Below are 19,934 nucleotides of genomic sequence, written 5' to 3'. Positions count from 1 at the left end.
GAGAAGATGGGGAACTCACAGCAGCTGTCTGCTCGTCTGGCGTTTGTGGCTCCAGGGGAGGGTCACTGCTTTGTGCCCGCCCCTCAATCACCATCCGGAAGGCTGCGGCCACAAGAAAAGCCACTGGTGGCCACATTTGAGAAATGCTGGCTAAACAGCGCTATTGTGATCTCTTGCTCTCAATGAGATTTTATTCCCCTGGTGGAAGTGAGGGAGGATTTGTTCTAGCAAATGTAAGCCCTAACAATAATAGTTATTGTCTCCAAGGGAAGAGAGAGTGCCTTTTAGTTTAAAGCTTTATTCTTTCTGATAAAATATCATTGAGTAAATAACCCAAATCACGTTTCATATACAGAATGTTTTTATTGCTCAGATTAGAAAATATTGCAGTCTCAAGAAACTTGGTTATAGTAAAGGCTGAGTATAAATGTACAAACAGTTCAGTCCAAACTTGTTCAGTATCTGTAGGGCTATGAAGTCAGTGATCTATTTCATGTTGTCATTATAGGACCACCTTTAACACAGTCAAGTTTGATGAATAACCGTGACCAGCCTCGGACAAGTGCGGTGCCCAATCTTGCACCCGTGGGAGCAAGACTACCTCCTCCTTTACCCCAGAACCTACTGTATACAGTATCAGAACGTAAGCAAATGTATTTTAATCTGCCTGGGCTAAAATAGAGTTAAAACTACTTCTGCTAATGTTGTATAATATAAATGGTGATTACTTTTACTTGCAGTGCATACAAATCCAAAAACATTCAGTCTGGTGGCTTTCCTTTGATTAATGCTCCATTTGTTGGAGGAGAGGGGGGCAAGAGGGAGGAGAAGATAGTTTCACATTTAAATGGAATTTCATCCAGGCATCATCTCCTTAAAGCAGTATGACTGTGGCATAGGATCTCTGCAGCCTCAGGGAATGTGGAGGATCCTGGGGTGAACTGGATTTGTTAGTCTCGTCTAAAACTATCAGCTTAATCCTCAGTATTTACACTTAAACTTGTAACCTTGTGTACGCTTAAACCTCTAAGTAGCTTTCCCACCCCCCCACCCCCAGTCATTCGCTCAGCCATATTTTTATTTTTGGCCAGTTTTAAGGCTTCTATTCTTGATTACAGTAACATCTTTTAATTTTCTATTAAAAAAAATATATATGCAGCTACCAAAATAGACTGCACCTCCAAGTATGTTGTTACCAGAAAAGCAAGCTATAAAGATAAAACTTTGTTTATGTTGCGACTTCATTGTAATTATCCAAAAGATGAATGTGTCCCTCTTTACTATGGAAAATGAAGATTTTATATAAAACATAATTGAAAGCAGTAACTGAATATATCTGGTCACTGGATAACCTTAAATGGTTAACTTAAATCCAACAATATCTTTAGTGCTACACTACTGTTGCCTGTAATGAAGAGTCGATTGGCATTTGTTTTCCTTATTCTGAAGGGCAGTGTTGCTTTAGCTCACTCAGTTATCTTGCTGAAATCTTTGTTCATTTATCCCAAATACTTCCAGTCCATGTTGTCCCCACATGATTGTCCTTCAATTGCAGGGTTTTTCTTCGTGATTGATTAATCTGTCTTAATTCTTAGGATGTTACTGATGCTTTGACACTACATACATTCTCACTATTGCCATCGGAACATTCAGTGACTGTGCCCTTGAAATCAGATGAGATACAACAGAGGAGCAACTAGAGGACAATTTACATATGCTTAACAGAAGTCCTCAGCAGAATCCAGAGCTAAACTGCTTTTAAAAAATATCCAAGATCAAGCATTTTTTCACTCTTGCTTTTTCTGAAAGAATACATTTTAAAACTTACAGTATGTATTGGGGAAACTTCAATGGCCTCTTGGCAATGTGAAAGGCTGGTTTGGTGGATTTTTGATACTTTGTGTCAGATGAATCTCTCTATTCAGTCATTCACCTTCCAGGCCATGCAATATTTACTTGGAGGCTTTCCACAAATTTTAACAAACTCCGGGTTTTGTGTGGTTTTTTTTCCTTATACGTTTGACAGAAGGAGACATCCTTGATGTGGCATTTAGAAAGACCCCACACTTGCTCTGTTTCTCCAACCTAGCTTCTCTTGTGTTCTTGGATCTTAATCGCTATCAGACCTAGGATAAATCGCCCTATTAAACAATAATAGAATATCATTTATAGAATTATGTAAAAAAAACTGCATTTAAAAATTAAACAATGTGAAATTTTAGAGTCTGCAAGTCCACTCAGTCCTTCTTCTTGTTCAGACAATCGCTCAGACAAACAAGTTTGTTTACATTTGCAGGAAATAATGCTGCCTGCTTCTGGTTTACAATGTCACCTGAAAGTGAGAACAGGCATTCTCATGGCACAGTTGTAGCCGGCATTGCAAGATATTTATGTGCCAGATGCGCTAAAGATTGATATGTCCCTTCATGCTTCAACCACCATTCCAGGGACGTGCGTCCATGCTGATGACGGGTTCTGCTCGATAACAGTCCAAAGCAGTGTGGACTGACTTATATTCATTTTTGTTATCTGAATCAGATGCCACCAGAAGAAGGTTGATTTTCTTTTTTGATGATTCGAGTTCTGTAGTTTCCACATTGGGGTGTTGCTCTTTTAAGACTTCTGAAAGCATGCTCAACACCTCGTCCCTCTCAGATTTAGGAAGGCACTTCAGATTCTTAAACCTTGGGTCAAGTGCGGTAGCTATCTTTAGAAATCTTACATTGGTACCTTCTTTGCGTTTTGTCAGATCTGCAGTGAAAGTGTTCTTAAAATGAACAACGTGCTTGGTCATCATCCGAGACTTCTATAACATGAAATATATGGCAGAAGGCGGGTAAAACAGAACAGGAGACATACAATACTCCCCCAAGGAGTTCAATCACAAATTTAATTAATGCATTTTTTTTTTTAACAAACGTCATAAGCATGGAAGCATGTCCTCTGGAATGGTGGCTGAAGCATGAAGGGGCATACGAATGTTTAGCATATCTGGCATGTAAATACCTTGCAATGCCGGTTACAAAAGTGCCATGCAAATGCCTGGTCTCACTTTCTGCTGACACTGTAAATAAGAAGAGGGCAGCATTATCTCCTGTAAATATCAACAAATTTGTTTGTCTGAGGTATTGGTTGAACAAGAAGTAGGACTGAGTGGACTTGTAGGCTCTGAAGTTTTACATTGTTTTATTTTTGAGTGCAGTTATGTAACACACACAAAATCTACATTTGTAAGTTGCACTTTCATGACAGAGAGCACTACAGTACTTGTATGAGATGAGTTGAAAAATACTATTTCTTTTGTTTATCATTTTTAGAGTGCAAATATTTGTAATAAAAATATACACTTTGATTTCAGTTACAAAACAGAATACAATATATATGAAAATGTAGAAAAATATCCAACATATTTAATAAATTTCAATTGGTATTTTATTGTTTAACAGTGCGATTCAAACTGCGATTAATTTTTTGAGTTAACTGCAATTAATCAACAGCCCTACTTTATCCCTTTTTGATTACTGTGATCCTTAATGTCTAATTGGAGAGACAAGGTCGGTGAGGTAATATCTTGGACCAACTTCTGTTGTGAGACAGACAAGCTTTCAAGCTTACACAGAGTTCTTCTTTCTGGTCTTGGAGTCAGATAGCTAAATTCTGTTTGTTGGCTCATTTAGTGGGTAAATATTTTTGATCAAATGATTGCCCGGTATTTCAGCTGTCTTAGAATTATTTGAATGTAGAACATGTCTTGCGTACTACACTGAGCACATAGCCCTTTTCTCAAGGAAAAGAGATTGCACAACAGAGTTCAGCTATATCATCCTGAAGGTCCGTCTCCCTACCCACCCTGTTCTGCAAAATACATGGGTGTCTGCTTTGCTTCCCCTCAGGCACTGGAATATAATTAGATTTAGTGAAGAGTGCCTACTACTTCTGCCTGGCGTATTTATTAAAAATAACCTACATGGCTTAAATCTCCCTTCATTTCTGAATTGAGGACCAGCATGAAAAAGGTTGAAGTATTAACACACCTCAAACTAGCAACAGTGACAAACTAAGTAGAGCACGGGTTTACTACAGAGTTCAATAATATTACTCAAGTGTTTTAGATTGCAAGCTACGTGTATTTCTATGCCCTATTTTACTCCCATCTCTTCTCCCACCCAAACCAGGCTCTAATTCTTGGACCTCAGCATGGTTTTGCAGGTCATGGTGGGTAGGGAGATGACCTTCAGGATGATATAGCTGAATGCTATTTTGCAATTTCTTTTCCTTGAGACAAGGGCTATGTGCTCAGTGTAGTACATCAGACGTGTTACATTCAAATCATCTTCCTCAAGGCAACTAACCTGAAATTTTGGAATTATTTAGAAATCCCTCCCATTTCTTTTTCTGTCTCTTGATAGATACGTATGAGCCAGATGGTTATAACCCTGAAGCACCTAGTATTACCAGTGCTGGTAGATCTCAATACCGACAGTTCTTTACTAGAACACAGACACAGCGTCCAAATCTGATTGGCCTAACGTCTGGGGAGATGGATACAAATCCAAGAGGTAAGAAAGGTATCTTGACACTGCTGTAACTGTTCTTATGAGCAGAGTTGAGTCTGTCATCACTTGGTTTTTCTTAGCTTCAGCCTGGAACAAAGAAAAACCAATAGAGCCTTTGAACTAACTTTCAGGCATAACTTTCACACACTTTAAATGTCAAAGTTCTTATTAAAGTAGAAGATAATTTTGAATGCTAACGTGATCATCTAAATGTTTTTTTTTTAACTTATTACTTAAAACTGATTTGCTACTGTGCAGACTAGTGCAAAATACAAATCACTTTCCCTCTAATTTTCAAAAGCACTCAAGCTCTTAGTGCAGCTGGGAGGTGAGACGGGGCAAAAAGCTTTAAACTACCTAATCCCAAAATCGTACCCATTATAACATAAGCAGCCTGAACACTGCTTTAATGTAACAAAGGTTCATTCTGGTAACAGGGGGCACAAGAATGCCCACCCACACCATCTTCTCTCCATATACTCCCTGTGTCAGCTGAAGTGAGGGTGGTGGCAAAGGAGCTGCTGTGGCAGGTCTTGGCCACATGAGGATCTGGCTTATTTTAAGCAAGGTATCTTAATTTAAACAGACTATCACACATGAAATCTTATATCTTTTTGCGTGTGGAACTATTGCATTTATTCAGTTGAGCTGGTGTAGTTTAAATGAAGGGTTAATTCTCATGTATAAAAAAAAAAAACTTTAGCTTGCACATAACACCTGTAAGGCTTTTTAAAAAAAAAAAAAAAGTTGTTGGGGCTCAGAACAGTATTAAAGAAGCTCCCAGAGGTGTGGAGGAGGGTGGGGCAGAGGATCTAGTAGTGAAGTATTATTGTGGAATCTGATATGCCATTTCCATAGCATAGGATTGTTATGCCATAAACACAAGATTTACTTCACTGCAAGCTCTAAGAGACTGCGCTCTGAGAATGCATTTCAGTAACGGGGAAAATCCAGAACACTATAGGCAAATTTGTTTCAATCCCTTATATTCAAGTTTTTCAAGGCTAAGAGAGGTGCACTTACTTTGGAAGCTGTTTTTATATTTAAAATGAAAAAATCTGTGCATCCTATACCCTTCATTCTCACCAGTGTAACTAGTGTTACCGAAGTCTCTGGTACTTAAACAAACCGTATAAAATGATGTATAGTTAAACAAGCTTCTTTTTAGGGGAATGAGTATTTGGCATGTGGGAAGTGAAAGACTAATGGCAATAGCAGCATCTAAGCAGGATGCAAGCAAGTACTAGGCAAATATTCCTCACCTCCCTAGTTCTCTTAATTGCATCCAATTCTAAACTGCAGCTTCCCAGCACTTCTGCAGCCTCTCACCTCTGTCTTGATCTTCAGCCCAAGAAAGAAAGTCATGCTAAAAAATGACAGGTTTCAGAGTAGCAGCCGTGTTAGTCTGTATCCGCAAAAAGAACAAGAGTACTTGTGGCACCTTAGAGACTAACAAATTTATTAGAGCATAAGCTTTCGTGGACTACAGCCCACTTCTTCGGATGCATATAGAGTGAAACATATATTGAGGAGATATAGATATAGATATAGATATATATACATATACATACACACATACAGAGAGCATGAATAGGTGGGAGTTGTCTTACCAACTCTGAGAGGCCAATTAAGTAAGAGAAAAAAACTTTTGAAGTGATAATCAAGATAGCCCAGTACCGGCAGTTTGATAAGAAGTGTGAGAATACTTACAAGGGGAGACAGATTCAATGTTTGTAATGGCTCAGCCATTCCCAGTCCTTATTCAATCCTGAGTTGATTGTATCTAGTTTGCATATCAATTCCAGCTCAGCAGTCTCTCGTTGGAGTCTGTTTTTGAAGTTTTTCTGTTGTAAGATAGCCACCCACAGGTCTGTCATTGAATGGCTAGACAGGTTAAAGTGTTCTCCCACTGGTTTTTGAGTATTATGATTCCTGATGTCAGATTTGTGTCCATTAATTCTTTTGCGTAGAGACTGTCCGGTTTGGCCAATGTACATGGCAGAGGGGCATTGCTGGCACATGATGGCATATATCACATTGGTAGATGTGCAGGTGAACGAGCCCCTGATGGTATGGCTGATGTGAATAGGTCCTATGATGATGTCACTTGAATAGATATGTGGACAGAGTTGGCATCGGGCTTTGTTACAAGGATAGGTTCCTGGGTCAGTGGTTTTGTTCAGTGATGTGTGGTTGCTGGTGAGTATTTGCTTTAGGTTGGGGGGTTGTCTGTAAGCGAGGACAGGTCTGTCTCCCAAGATCTGTGAGAGTAAAGGATCATCTTTCAGGATAGGTTGTAGATCTCTGATGATGCGCTGGAGAGGTTTTAGTTGGGGGCTGAAGGTGACAGCTAGTGGTGTTCTGTTATTTTCTTTGTTGGGCCTGTCTTGTGGGAGGTGACTTCTGGGTACTCGTCTGGCTCTGTCAATCTGTTTTTTCACTTCAGCAGGTGAGTATTGTAGTTTTAAGAATGCTTGATAGAGATCTTGTAGGTGCTTGTCTCTATCCGAGGGATTGGAGCAAATGCGGTTATATCTTAGAGCTTGGCTGTAGACAATGGATCGTGTGGTGTGTCCTGGATGGAAGCCGGAGGCATGTAGGTAAGTGTAGCGGTCAGTAGGTTTCCAGTATAGGGTGGTATTTATGTGACCATCGCTTATTAGCACAGTAGTGTCCAGGAAATGGACCGCTTGTGTGGATTGATCTAGGCTGAGGTTGATGGTATGATGGAAATTATTGAAATCATGGTGGAATTCCTCAAGGGCTTCTTTTCAATGGGTCCAGATGATGATGATGTCATCAATGTAGCGCAAGTAGAGTAGGGGCGTTAGGGGACGAGAGCTAAGGAAACGTTGTTCTAAGTCAGCCATAAAAATGTTGGCATACTGTGGGGCCATGCGGGTACCCATAGCAGTGCCGCTGACTTGAAGGTATATATTGTCCCCAAATGTGAAATAGTTGTGGGTGAGGACAAAGTCACAGAGTTCAGCCACCAGGTTAGCTGTGACATTATCGGGGATACTGTTCCTGATAGCTTGTAGTCCATCTTTGTGTGAAATATTGGCGTAGAGGGCTTCTATGTCCATAGTGGCCAGGATGGTGTTTTCTGGAAGATCACCGATGAATTGTAGTTTCCTCAGGAAGTCAGTGGACTGGGAATGGCTGAGCCATTACAAACATTGAATCTATCTCCCCTTGTAAGTATTCTCACACTTCTTATCAAACTGTCTGTACTGAGCTATCTTGATTATCACTTCAGAAGTTTTTTTTCTTACTTAATTGGCCTCTCAGAGTTGGTAAGACAACTCCCACCTGTTCATGCTCTCTGTATATGTGTATATATATCTCCTCAATATATGTTTCACTCTATATGCATCCGAAGAAGTGGGCTGTAGTCCATGAAAGCTTATGCTCTAATAAATTTGTTAGTCTCTAAGATGCTAAAAAATGTTAATTGTGGTCTGAACAGATAGGCTTCAGCCTATATTTGTGGCTTTCTTAAGGCTTTCATACTTTCTTAAATGAGTTAAATAGGCTGACACTTACTTTGGAAATTAAAGTATGAAGTTTAATTTGAGGCTTTTTCTCTAATTTTAATATGGTGCTTGTCCAAAGTCCTTTTTAAGAGAGATTCTTACCCTCCACTACTCAGCTTATTGTTAAGCTACTTACTTCCATTCCCTGAAGTAATTCCATAAACAAGATTGATCAGCTTGTCAAAACCTTTGATTTTTAGTATTAACAGCTGAACATACCCATCTGTAGTATGTATACTTGTGCTTTTCTTTAAACAAAAGTCTGCTTTTTAAACTTTAAATGCTAATTATGGGGATGTCTCGGTTAAAGCACTTTAAATAATATGCTTCTTTTTCCTCCAGCGGCCAACATTGTCATCCAGACTGAAACTCCCATTTCCATTGCAAATAACAGCAGCAATGTAACCAGAGTGGTGCTTGAGCCAGACAACAGGAAAAGACCTCCAAGTAGTATGGAAGGCCCATCTGTAAAGAAACCCTGGATGGGAAAGTAAGAACTAATAAGTCAGAGTATAAGGCCATAAGGGACGATGAGATTATCTAAATGCAGCTGACTAATCAGTAATGTAAAATGTATCAGAGGAGTAGCCGTGTTAGTCTGAATCTGTAAAAAGCAACAGAGGGTCCTGTGGCACCTTTAAGACTAACAGAAGTATTGGGAGCATAAGCTTTCGTGGGTAAGAACCTCACTTCTTCAGATGCAAGTAATGGAAATTTCCAGAGGCAGGTATAAATCAGTATGGAGATAACGAGGTTAGTTCAATCAGGGAGGGTGAGGTGCTCTGCTAGCAGTTGAGGTGTGAACACCAAGGGAGTAAAATGGATTTCTTTCAGTGTTCTGAATATAATTGTCTGAGCCAGAGCGCTCTCAAGACTCTGGGGCTTAGTGAACAGACTCCTGCCATTTGAGACTACAGATGTTAAATGCTACATATACCACAGTCTCATTAAATCTTGAGTTTGTCATTATTATACCCTTATTATAGAAGAATAAACCTAAGTAATGAACAGTAGGCTATTAAGTAATTAGTATGCAATATGTTTCCCATAAATGTTAGCTCACTCTTGCTTTTTCTAGGCAAGCCAATAACCAGAATAAACCAGGATTTCTGAAAAAGAATCAGTACACTAACACCAAGCTGGAAGTTCGAAAAATCCCACCTGAGTTGAATAATATTACACGACTCAATGAACATTTCAGCAAATTTGGAACTATTGTTAACATTCAGGTAAAATCAAGATTATTTTTTTCAGATGTCTCTCTTCAATAACTTTGTCAAAAAAACATACTGTATCATTTGGGAAATCAGGATAGTTAGTGGGGAGGGCAAAGGACTGAATCAGAAGCCTCTTGTGCTTGGTCCACTCTGCATTACTCTCTCCACTCTGTTAAAAATTAATACAGTAGCTTCTAGCTGCACAGGTGCATTTTAAACTCTCAAAGCTGGGGGTGAAGCAAGGGGGCTAAGCATTGGGTCTGAAACCCCAACATTCACTGAGCACCCTACACTTGATTTTTGGAAGAGACCTGGTAAACAAAAATCCTTCGTGTTTTTGTATGGGAATTGAAGATCCCATAGTATTTTTCATAAGGTCAGGGCTTTATCCAATCTTTCACCAAAAGTCTGAGTAGCAATTTACTGCCATTTTCCACCACAGAGGTGACTGCAATTCAGGTGATGGTGCTTGGGATTGTCTGGCATGGAACTATATAAACAAAATATTTCTAGTTCTATGGCTAAAATCTTAGTCAACTGTTTCCCACTGTTTGGCTGGGAAAGTAGCTTGGCTTCCTTTAGGCCTTTGATAAGAAAACTGAATAAAAAGTGGGACCTATGAAAATCTACCTATGTTTTGAGTTTGATATGAGTAAAGACATTTTTAGTCCAAAACTATCTAGCTTTCTCTATTAAGAATGACTTGCTCTATTGGTAGTAGTCTATCTTCCTCCAAAATAGTGTATTTAAAAAATGTAATTACCTTTTTCGTACTGGAAAATAAAATTGGTCTTTGATACTGACATTGAATAAAACATTTTTTCCCTCAAATGTATCACATGGAATTAGGAGGCTTTTCTCCTAAAAGTGGAGCAAACCTTTGTGGCTTGCATTGTAGTGACTTTGTTGGGCCTTTGGGCGGAATTCTCCTTGCTTCTGTAACCCAAATGCCTAATACAGTGGATATTTAGTCTTGTATGGATTCGAATCCTGCCCTTCCACAGGCGCTTTAAAAGGAAGAACTGGAGATGCAGAGCACAGCTGTGATAGGAGCAGCAATGGTTGTTTCTGTCTCACTTCATAGTGAATATTTAATAGTGATGATAGCAGATAACACAATGGTAGTGTATTTTACTACATACATAAAACCTATTGTCTGTGCCGTGTAAAGTATGTCAGAGGACATTTGGCTTTGATTTCATCAGTGTGTCATTTTTGTGTAATCGATACTTGAAAAATACAACTCCCTCCTTTCTGGCGAACATTTGTCAAATACAGTTTTACATGACATTTCAGATGCTTTGTTTCCTGTGAAATATGAATCAGTGGCAATTGTTCATATATGCCGAACTTCTGTTTTAGGTTGCTTTCAAGAATGATCCTGAAGCTGCTCTAATTCAGTATTTAACTAACGATGAGGCCAGAAAGGCCATTTCCAGCACAGAGGCAGTTTTAAACAATCGATTTATAAGGGTGCTGTGGCATAGGGAAAATGAGCAGCAGCCACCACTGCTGCAGCAACACCTGCACCATCACCAGCAGCCACCACCACAATCTCTGCATCACCAGCTTCATCTTCAACAACAAACACTGACTGCCCAACCTCCAGCTGCAACGGTACATAGCAATGTGTCAAAGGTATACTGCCCTCATGCAAAATGAGGCTGCTTTGTCAAACTGGTCAGAGCATTGAAGATCAGTGATGCTTCAAAGTGGATAGTGCTTTAAAGATGCAACTATATAATCTTTCCTTTTTATGTGTACTCATATGCAGGTGATAACTAAACCACTGGCATCGGGTGCCTATGTCCTTAATAAGGTTTCAGTTAAACGTCGCCTTGGAGCAGCAGGTGGAAACCAGACCGATGCAGCACATTTGTTAAACCAGTCCACTGCTACTGCAGAGGATTCTCAGGTATGTTTGACAAAGATTAGTCCCTGTGAATCTCAAAATTTAATATTTTCACTATTGGTTAGATCAGAGGATGACTAAATAGGATTTGTGGGTTCTGTTTGTGGTTGTTTCATTAACGTTCTGTGTGACCTCAGCAAGTCATTTAATCTCTGTAGCTCCAATTTCCTATCTGCAGAGTAACGTCTGTGGGAAATAATTGCTGAATCTTGGTTTAAAATATAGGTATGATTGGAAAAATAAATATTCAAAAGGTATTGCTTAGCTAACAAATCTCATCCCTCAGTATAGTCAGTCAGATCTCTAGTGACAAGATTTCACTTCTTATTCCTGTAAACTTACTCTTCATGTGCACTGATCTGCATGGATAGGTACTTTGCTGTAGAACCATATAAATCTTCATACAGTTCAGAATAATGCAGATTGAGTTGCACTGATGCTGTGGTGCAAAACAGCCCTGGTAACCAAAAGATATGCTTGTAGTGGAAAGGAATCGTGCAAGGTTTAGGCTGAACAACTATTGCTCTTTTAATGGGAATCACGTTTCTAAAATTCTGAGCAGAAAGCATAATGTTGGCGTGTGAATGCTAACCTTTATAGAATGCAGAAGTAATACACTTAGTCTCCATAGTGGTTAGCAAAGATAAATTTGATCCTGATGTGGTTTGTGTAACTGGCAGCATCAGCTTGTTATGGCCTCACTGGCTCTTATCTTTCCCTGTATTATTCTCTAAATAAGAACTTTAGTAAGGGAGAGGTTTTCTTTTGTCAAATGCCTTTGACAAGCATTCAGGCTTTACTCTTCTGGGCAGAATTATGCTGTTAATATATACGCATGTATACGGGAATCAATAAGTTTGCAGTGTAGTTGTAGTGTGTTGCTCACAGGATATTAAAGAGGCAAGGTGGGCAAGGTAGTATCTTTTATTGGACCAACTTCTGTTGGTAAGAGACAAGTTTTTGAGCTTGTCCAATAAAAGATATTACTTCACCCATCTTGTCTCTCTATATTAAGTTGTCATGCATCACCTAAATACCAAATAGCTTTTTTTTTTTAAAGACATCTTTAACCTAATTCATTTTAGTGTTCTATTATTTCAGACATTTCCTACTTCTACAAGCCATACAAAAATGGTGTACAATTCCCCAAACTTAAAGACATCTGTGAAATCTGGCACAGGATCTAAATCCCATGACGTTCAAGAGGCCCTTAAAAAGAAACAGGTAATTGTATATATGTTTGGATATTCTAGAAGTCAAGATCCTTGTAAAGAAATTACCTCTTACGTCACTGTGCCCCTGGTTGAGTGCGTGTGCCTGCAGTTTTTTCTCAAGGTCTCCACTTACAGTGCCCACTGTCAGCCACTGTGCTTGTCAGGCAGGTCTCCAGTGACTCAGCTCTCCGGCCAAATCTCTCTCTCTCACTCACACTCTCACTCACACACACCACCACCCCCCACCTTGTGGGATGCACCGGTCTACAGAGCCTATCTCGAGGCCCTCAAAGTCCTGCAGCCTTCTCCGGGCTCAGTCCTTAGTCAGTCCATCCAACAGGGGCTCATCATGGTATCCTCAATTGGGGCCGGACTACCTTGCAAAGATTCCTGCTCTGGAGTAGAGCAGTGCCCCCAGGGCTTCCTCCCTAGCGACTTTTGCCTTCTCTTGAGTCCTCAGTGACTCCAGCTCTCCAACTCAGCCACTTTTCTTGAACTCAGTTCACTGACCCCAGCTCTCCAGCAGAGTCAGGGCTGGCCTACACTGGGAGGGAGGGGGATCGATCTAAGATGCACAACTTCAGCTATGCTGTTCGCGTAGTTGAAGTATCTTAGTTCGACTTACCTGGCCGTCCTCACGGCAGCAAGTCGACTGTGGCTCCCCTGTCGACTCCGCTTACTCCTCCTACCAAGGTGGAGTACGGGCGTCGATTCGGGGATCAGTTTATCGCGTCTCATCTAGATAAATCGAACCCCGATAGATTACTACCCGCCAATCCGGCGGGTAGTGTAGACATGGCCTTAGTCTCAGTTCGGCCCCTTCTGGTCATGGTAACACCGTTCCAAATGCAGCCCTTCACTGGGCCTGTTTAAACTCTCTTGCTCAGGGCTTAGCCACTTCCCCAGTGGCAGTTGGGGGGGGACCCGGGCTCGCCCACTACTCCAGGTCCTAACCCATGGACACTCTTAAGTAGCAGCCGCGTCCCTTTAACTTACTGTGTTTCTCTGGGCCACTTCCCTGTGGCCCTTGTCTTACTCATGTCCCAGCAGCCAGCCAGGAGCACTTTCCCTGCTCCCCCAGTCCCTGCCAGTAACTGCTCACTTTGGCCCTTGCACCTCCTGCAGACAGCCAGGAGCACCTTCCTTGTTTCCCCAGACCCTGCCAGCAGACTGAACTCACTCTGGCTCTGTAGCTCCTTTTATATGAGTCTTTTGGGCCCTGGTTGGCTGATCCTTGCAGCCTCTCTAAGTAGCTTGGAGGACAATCCTCTTCTACTCTTTTTTGGATAAGACTGTGAGGTCTCCAGCATGGGGCTTCCGGGCCTAATATACCTGGTCACATAGCTTTAACTCCAACTTTTCCTGTAGAGCAGTGATCTGTTCTGAGACAACATGCCTCTTACAGTGATCCCACTTTTTTTTTTTTTTTTTTCAGTACAGCCTGTGGGCTGTCTGGATATTTTGCAGAGAGGCAGTGTGGCTAAGCAGGGTCAGGAGCAGCCCTTTTGGCCACTTTCCTCTTCCTGGTGGGCCCAGTGGCTTTCAATAGTTGTTCCCCCTTGCAGTAAAGGGAGCGTATGGTGTTAAGTGTATTATATCTCTTTGTCTTTACTGGAAATGCTCTTACTGTGTGGCTGATGTGTTCTGTATCAGAGGATGTTTCCTCTATCTCTAAAGTTCTCAGGCACTTAAATTTATCCTACTTGACCAAGAAAGTGTTTGTAAAAAGATGAAGGGAAATTGGGAGAGACAAATGTTTTCATTTAAGTGGTCTGTGCTGTCCCTTGTTTTGTGTGCATGTTGCAGCATTAGCTTGGAGCATTTAGTGTTACTGTGATATAGTGAATCAGGAACAGAGCCTCTTTACGTTTGTGCAGCACACACACCTTTAATCTTCATTAGTGCTTTCATTTTTATTATTTTTAAAAGAAAAAGTATAACACCTAAGCAGTTGGCAGGAGGAGTGTTAGAAAAGTTGTTATTATTATTGGCTTTCTTGGCTATATATGGGATAATCAGAAAATTATAGATTAAAGACTTATTGACTCCATCCCCCGTCCAGTGTAGCATTGTGTGTCACTGCAGGACAAATTTAATACTTAATGGATGTTACTCTAGATCTCAGCCAAGAAAAAGTAGTGTGATTTTAATCTAGTTCTTTCTAATCATAGTAACTTGTATTTGCCCAATAACTGACTGAAAGTATGTCCTTCTCACTTAGGAGGCAATGAAGCTACAACAAGATATGAGAAAAAAGAAGCAGGAGATGTTAGAAAAACAAATAGAATGCCAAAAGGTAAGTCTGGAATGTATTCCAGCTGTTGCATTCTGATTCCAGTGGGCACCAAAATTATTCAATGTGGTTGCTTGTCTAAATTGTATCTTCTTACTCAGTTGTTGTTTTTTTTTAAACATTACATAGATGTTGATATCTAAGCTGGAGAAAAATAAGGCCACGAAACCAGAGGAGAGGGCAGAAATAATGAAGACCTTGAAAGAACTAACAGGAAAAATCTCTCAATTAAAGGATGAATTGAAAACTTCTTCTGTAGCCTCCACACCATCAAAACTGAAGTCCAAGACAGAGGTGTGTGCATTGTCCTACCTCTATGCATGCATACATACAATCTTCTGAAATAAATCATTACTAGGATTTTTAGCAAACAGGCAATAGCAGTCTTCAGGTTTACTTTCTCACCTCATCTTTTAGAGTGGACAATGAAACATGGGGATAGAACAAAGTGGAAAGCTAATACACTTTAGGACACTGGTACACAGGGAACTGGTATACCTAGTTGTTATAGTAATCTGAGCATATCTCAAACCTTAAGTTGATTAGACATTGCTTGAATGTCAACTTTCTAAAGTAAAATGTATCACACTAGTTCTGAGAAGAAATCAAACTGAGTAATAATTTGATAATTTAGTTTTTCTTGCCAATCCTGTTCTTTGGGTCCTGAATGTGAACTGTCATGTTACCCAGTACAGTAACTCCTCACTTAACGTTGTAGTTATGTTCCTGAAAAATGTGACTTTAAGTGAAACGATGTTAAGTGAATCCAATTTCCCCATAAGAATGAATGTAAATGGGAGGGTAAAGTTCCAGGGAAATGTTTTTTGCCATACAGTACAGTACTATAGTTGGGAGGTGCCCCCGCCTTACCCCGCACAGGCACCGCCCACTGGCACTGGAGACAATGAGGCCGGCAAGGAGGCTAAGGGTGCTGTAGGCTAGGAGAAGCATGTTGCGCAGCACCAGCTTCCCCTACTCTGCAAGCACCAGGTGCGGGGGGTCTCAATCCTTGGCCCACCCACGCCAGCCCTCCCCCCCCCCCCCCCCAAGACCCCACCTGTAACCCGCCTTTCCTCTCCCCCCCACTCCGCACGCCACGTCCTCGCTCCTTCCCCGCCTCCTGCCCACAGCAATCAACTGGCTTGCAACGCTCAGGAGGGAGGGGGGGAGGAGCGAGGACACAGCATGCAGGCTCCCCCTGCCTCCTGAACACCGCAAGCCAGCTGATCGCCGCGGGCAGGCGGCAGGGGAGGGACGGGGGAAGTGCACCGTGTCCTTGTTCTCCAACCCCAACCCCCCAGCGGCCATCAGCTGGCTTGTGACATTCAGGGAGCAAGAAGGAGGGGGGAGGAGCGAGGACTCAGCGCGCAGGTTCCACTCCTCCCTCCCCTGCCCGCAGCAATCAGCTGGCTCGCAGGCAGGAGGTTGGTGGAGGAGGGGGAAGGCGCTGGTCCGTGGGGTCTGCAGCCAAATGTCATTATAGCAAAGCATTGCACAACTTTAAATGAAGCATGTTCTGTAATTGAGCAGGGACGTAAGATCAAAACAACGTTAAGCAAGAGGACATTAAGTGGGGAGTTACTGTACATGCTGGTTTGTACTTCATGAATGATACAGGAAGGTATTGATTATTTTTCTAATTCAATAACTTGTAACAGTGTTTACAGTAATACAGCTATTTAAAAAGCATTAGGGATACTGTTTTTAATTGCTGCGACTTGTTTGAACTTTCCATATTGGAAAGGTATAAGCAAAAGCTTTAGATGCAATGACAAAGCAAGTTCTACCAGCATTTAAAGGCCAAGATAGATTAGTGGGAATATAAATGACTACTAACTGGCACTCCACAAGCAGTAAAGTTGTCCTCCTGCAGCATTTAGTATAAAATCCTTTCATACCTGTGAAAACCTCAGAAATTACTTCACTGTGATCCTTATAACCAAATACCTACTGATAAGTATAAGCATGGGCAAATACATCAACTCCAATAGAAAATAACTTTTTGAAAGTTACTTTTGATCCATATAGTTCAATGATCAACCTGAGAAGAGATCACTGAAATCATAGTTTGCTTGTCCAAAGGAACTTGACCAGCCTGGCATTGTACGTATTTCAACACAGGAATTCAAATTGTCTTCCCTTCAGAGTTGAACATCATTTTCTTCTACTGGGCATGAACCACTGGGCTTAGGGAAGAATATGGATACTGGGCGATTTTTCTAAAGTTTGTGGCTAAAGAAAATGGAATAAGGTGTTCAGAGGATAAGTACTAATATCCCCATTTTTTTTTTTAAGGCACAAAAGGAGCTTTTAGATGCAGAACTGGACTTTCATAAAAGATTGTCTTCTGGAGAAGATACAACAGAGTTGCGGAAAAAACTCAGTCAACTACAGGTTGAGGTGAGTTTGTAAGGAGTGCTGCCCCACTGCTTCATGTCTGTTACATGAAGCTTTCAACTCCCCTGAAAGCTGAAAATAGCTTTGCCCACTATGTGCCTTTCTTTTTAACAGGCTGCCCGTTTAGGTATCTTGCCTGTAGGTCGAGGAAAGGCGATATCTGCTCAGGGCAGAGGAAGAGGACGAGGTCGTGGTGGGAGAGGAAGGGGCACATTGAATCATATGGTGGTGGATCACCGCCCCAAAGCTCTAACTGTTGGTGGCTTCGTAGAAGAGGAGAAAGATGAATTATTACAACATTTCTCTGTAAGTCAGCTCTGGATAGTTAAACTGGAAAAAAATGTAGTCATGATTCTGTACTGCAGATACAAGACTTGGTGTTTCTTTAGCATCTTCCAGTGGAGGAACTCAAGCAACTTCATGTGCAAACCTTACCCCCTCCCCCTCCATCTTGAAGATGTGAGAATCTGTATTCATATTTCCATAATACAGATAAGTCATATCACTATCCCAATATCCTAGAACAAGTTAAGTATATAATTTTGCTTTCCAAAATTGGGATTTGGATTATTACATGTAACGAGGCTTTGCAAAATTCAATTTTTATTTTTTATAATTTCAGTGGATATTGATGTTGAAGGGGGGGGGGGGGGGGTTGTTTATCAATTTTATATTTTCACAGTTCCAGGAAATTATGGAGGGGCAGACTGTTAATGACACTAGATGTTGACATTCAAAAATTTAAATCTTTATAACCCATTAAAACAGAAATTGTCAACGTCACATGTCAAAATAAACAAAGTGAATGTCCTTAAATCAACAAATCATACCTACTTTTATTCATTTGCTAGTCCATTTGGCACAAGCCTAATTCAAAAGTATACATCACTAGATTTTTACTTTAAAAAGTTCTCAAGCAGCATTTTTCTTAATTACCTATCTGTAAATTTTTTTTATCAAGGAAAATCTTTTTTTATTGGTTTGTGTGTGTATGGTGAAATTGACGTTGACTGATAAAAATGTAATCCTGGCAAGCCCGAATATAATACTTACCATATCTGGTATATCTGCACTGCAGTCTCTATGGATGTCCAGGTGCCTAGATTTGAGTGCGTACTCAAACACTTGAAATGCATGTCTTGTGGTGAGTAGATCCCAAGCTAACTAGTGGAGCCCTCTTTGGTCCCCGGACCTTGGGCACCAACAGTGAGATTTGAGACATATTTCACCAGTAGCCTGGTGCAGACTCACTGAGGCATGCACCTCCCCGGCAGGAGCACTGAGACCAACCCCTCATGTCACCAAGAGCTCAGTACAAATCCTGGGACTGATTGGGGCATCGAAGCCACCGGTCACCAGCCTCCTGTCATTGGTCTCCGAGATGGGGATCGCCTTATTTGGGAAGATCCTCCCCGCAACCAGCCCATGATAGCTCCCGGTCCCGCTTGACGTCCCGGTACCAGTCAGGTAGCGTAAGGCATAGATTGCCAGGTTTCCGATGCCAATCCGCTGAATACCATCAGTCCCCGACCAAGACATTCGTCTCGTTTGGATAGGTCTACCTCTGGGTGCAGCGACCGGCACCGGTCAGATAAGAGCCACCGCTCCGTCCAATCCTGGTCGCCAGGTGGTCTCTGGCTATAGCTTTGGCACGGAGCAGGCTTCCCGAACTGCTGGGCAGCCTCCAATGCCTGCGGTGCTGCCTACATCATCAGCATCGATACCTGTCCCATGGCCCCAAGCGCAGTAGCCAGTGCCATGGAACTCTTGGGGGTTCTCCCAGCCTTCCCAGGCTGCCGGTTCAGTGTTGGGAGCCTCAGACAGGCCAGCAGCCTCGACATCCTGACCCCCTCAAGACTTTGGGGGGGAAGGACCCCACAGGTCCAGGAGGACCTAGGGGAGCAGCCTGCTGGACCACCATTGGACGTTGAGGATCCCGCGGTACCGGCATCGTCCTCATCATTGCCAGACGAGGCTATCCCGGAGCCACCTCACCCAGTTCCTCAGGATTACACCAAGGCTCACCAGGAACTATCGAAGAGGGTCACATCTAACTTGGGGCTTCAGGCCGAGGAATTGGAGGAGCCTTTGGACTCCCTGTTTGATGTCTTCTGCTCCTCGGCCCCTGCCAGGGTGGCTTTACCCCTTCATGAGGGGGTATCTAAGATTGCTAATGCCCTGTGGCAGACTCCCTCCTCCTTGCCCCCCATCTCCACAAGGGCCGAGTGCAAGTACTTACTGTCAACCAAGGGGCATGAGTACTTATTTTCCCATCCGGCCCCCAATTCCCTGGCGGTTGAGGCAGTTAACCACACGGAGAGGCAAACTCAACCTGGGGCTACACCCAAAAACAAAGACTCAAGGAGGCTGGATCTCTTTGGACGCAAAATTTATTAGTCTTCCAGCCTGCAATTGAGTGGCCAGTCACCAAGCCCTCCATGGCCACTATGATTACAGCATGTGGCGGGCCATGGCCAAGTTCGAGGCTTTGCTTCCCAAGGGGTCCGGGAAGGAATTCTGAGCGATCCTCAACGAGGGTATGGATGTGGCCAGAGCAGCCCTCCAGGCAGCTTTAGATGTGGCGGACTCCGCCGCCCACACCATGGTCTCTGCCATCTCCATGCAGCGAGCTTCCTGGCTGCTCCTCTCAGGCTTGTCCACTGAGTCTCAGCAGTTGATGCAGGACCTTCCCTTTGACGGCGAGGCCCTATTTGCAGAGCAGACAAACGGCAAGCTGCACGGTTTAAAGGACTCCCATACCACCCTGAAAACTCTGAGGCTTTACGTCCCAGGCCCGGCACGTAAGCAG

The 19,934-nt window shown here is 42.2% G+C and overlaps 1 protein-coding gene across 2 annotated transcripts in view; it reads left to right on the top strand.

The window, feature by feature from the left end:
- The window catches only part of RBM27 (RNA binding motif protein 27), a 43,780-nt gene that overhangs the window by 13,987 nt on the left and 9,859 nt on the right, over positions 1-19,934 (top strand). The window contains exons 8-18 of one of the 2 annotated variants that reach the window (XM_008175026.4): positions 509-643; positions 4,410-4,559; positions 8,435-8,582; positions 9,171-9,321; positions 10,672-10,926; positions 11,084-11,224; positions 12,323-12,445; positions 14,657-14,731; positions 14,858-15,022; positions 17,024-17,128; positions 17,240-17,431. In XM_008175026.4, the coding sequence (XP_008173248.2) occupies positions 509-643; positions 4,410-4,559; positions 8,435-8,582; positions 9,171-9,321; positions 10,672-10,926; positions 11,084-11,224; positions 12,323-12,445; positions 14,657-14,731; positions 14,858-15,022; positions 17,024-17,128; positions 17,240-17,431 (1,640 nt within the window). Of the gene's footprint in view, positions 1-508; positions 644-4,409; positions 4,560-8,434; positions 8,583-9,170; positions 9,322-10,671; positions 10,948-11,083; positions 11,225-12,322; positions 12,446-14,656; positions 14,732-14,857; positions 15,023-17,023; positions 17,129-17,239; positions 17,432-19,934 lie in introns of both variants that reach the window. The other variant, XM_008175025.4, reaches the window with a different exon arrangement.

Source organism: Chrysemys picta, chromosome 8, assembly GCF_011386835.1.
Source record: "Chrysemys picta bellii isolate R12L10 chromosome 8, ASM1138683v2, whole genome shotgun sequence".
NCBI classification, from domain to species: Eukaryota; Metazoa; Chordata; order Testudines; family Emydidae; genus Chrysemys; species Chrysemys picta.
This window is presented reverse-complemented; position numbering and strand designations above follow the sequence as displayed.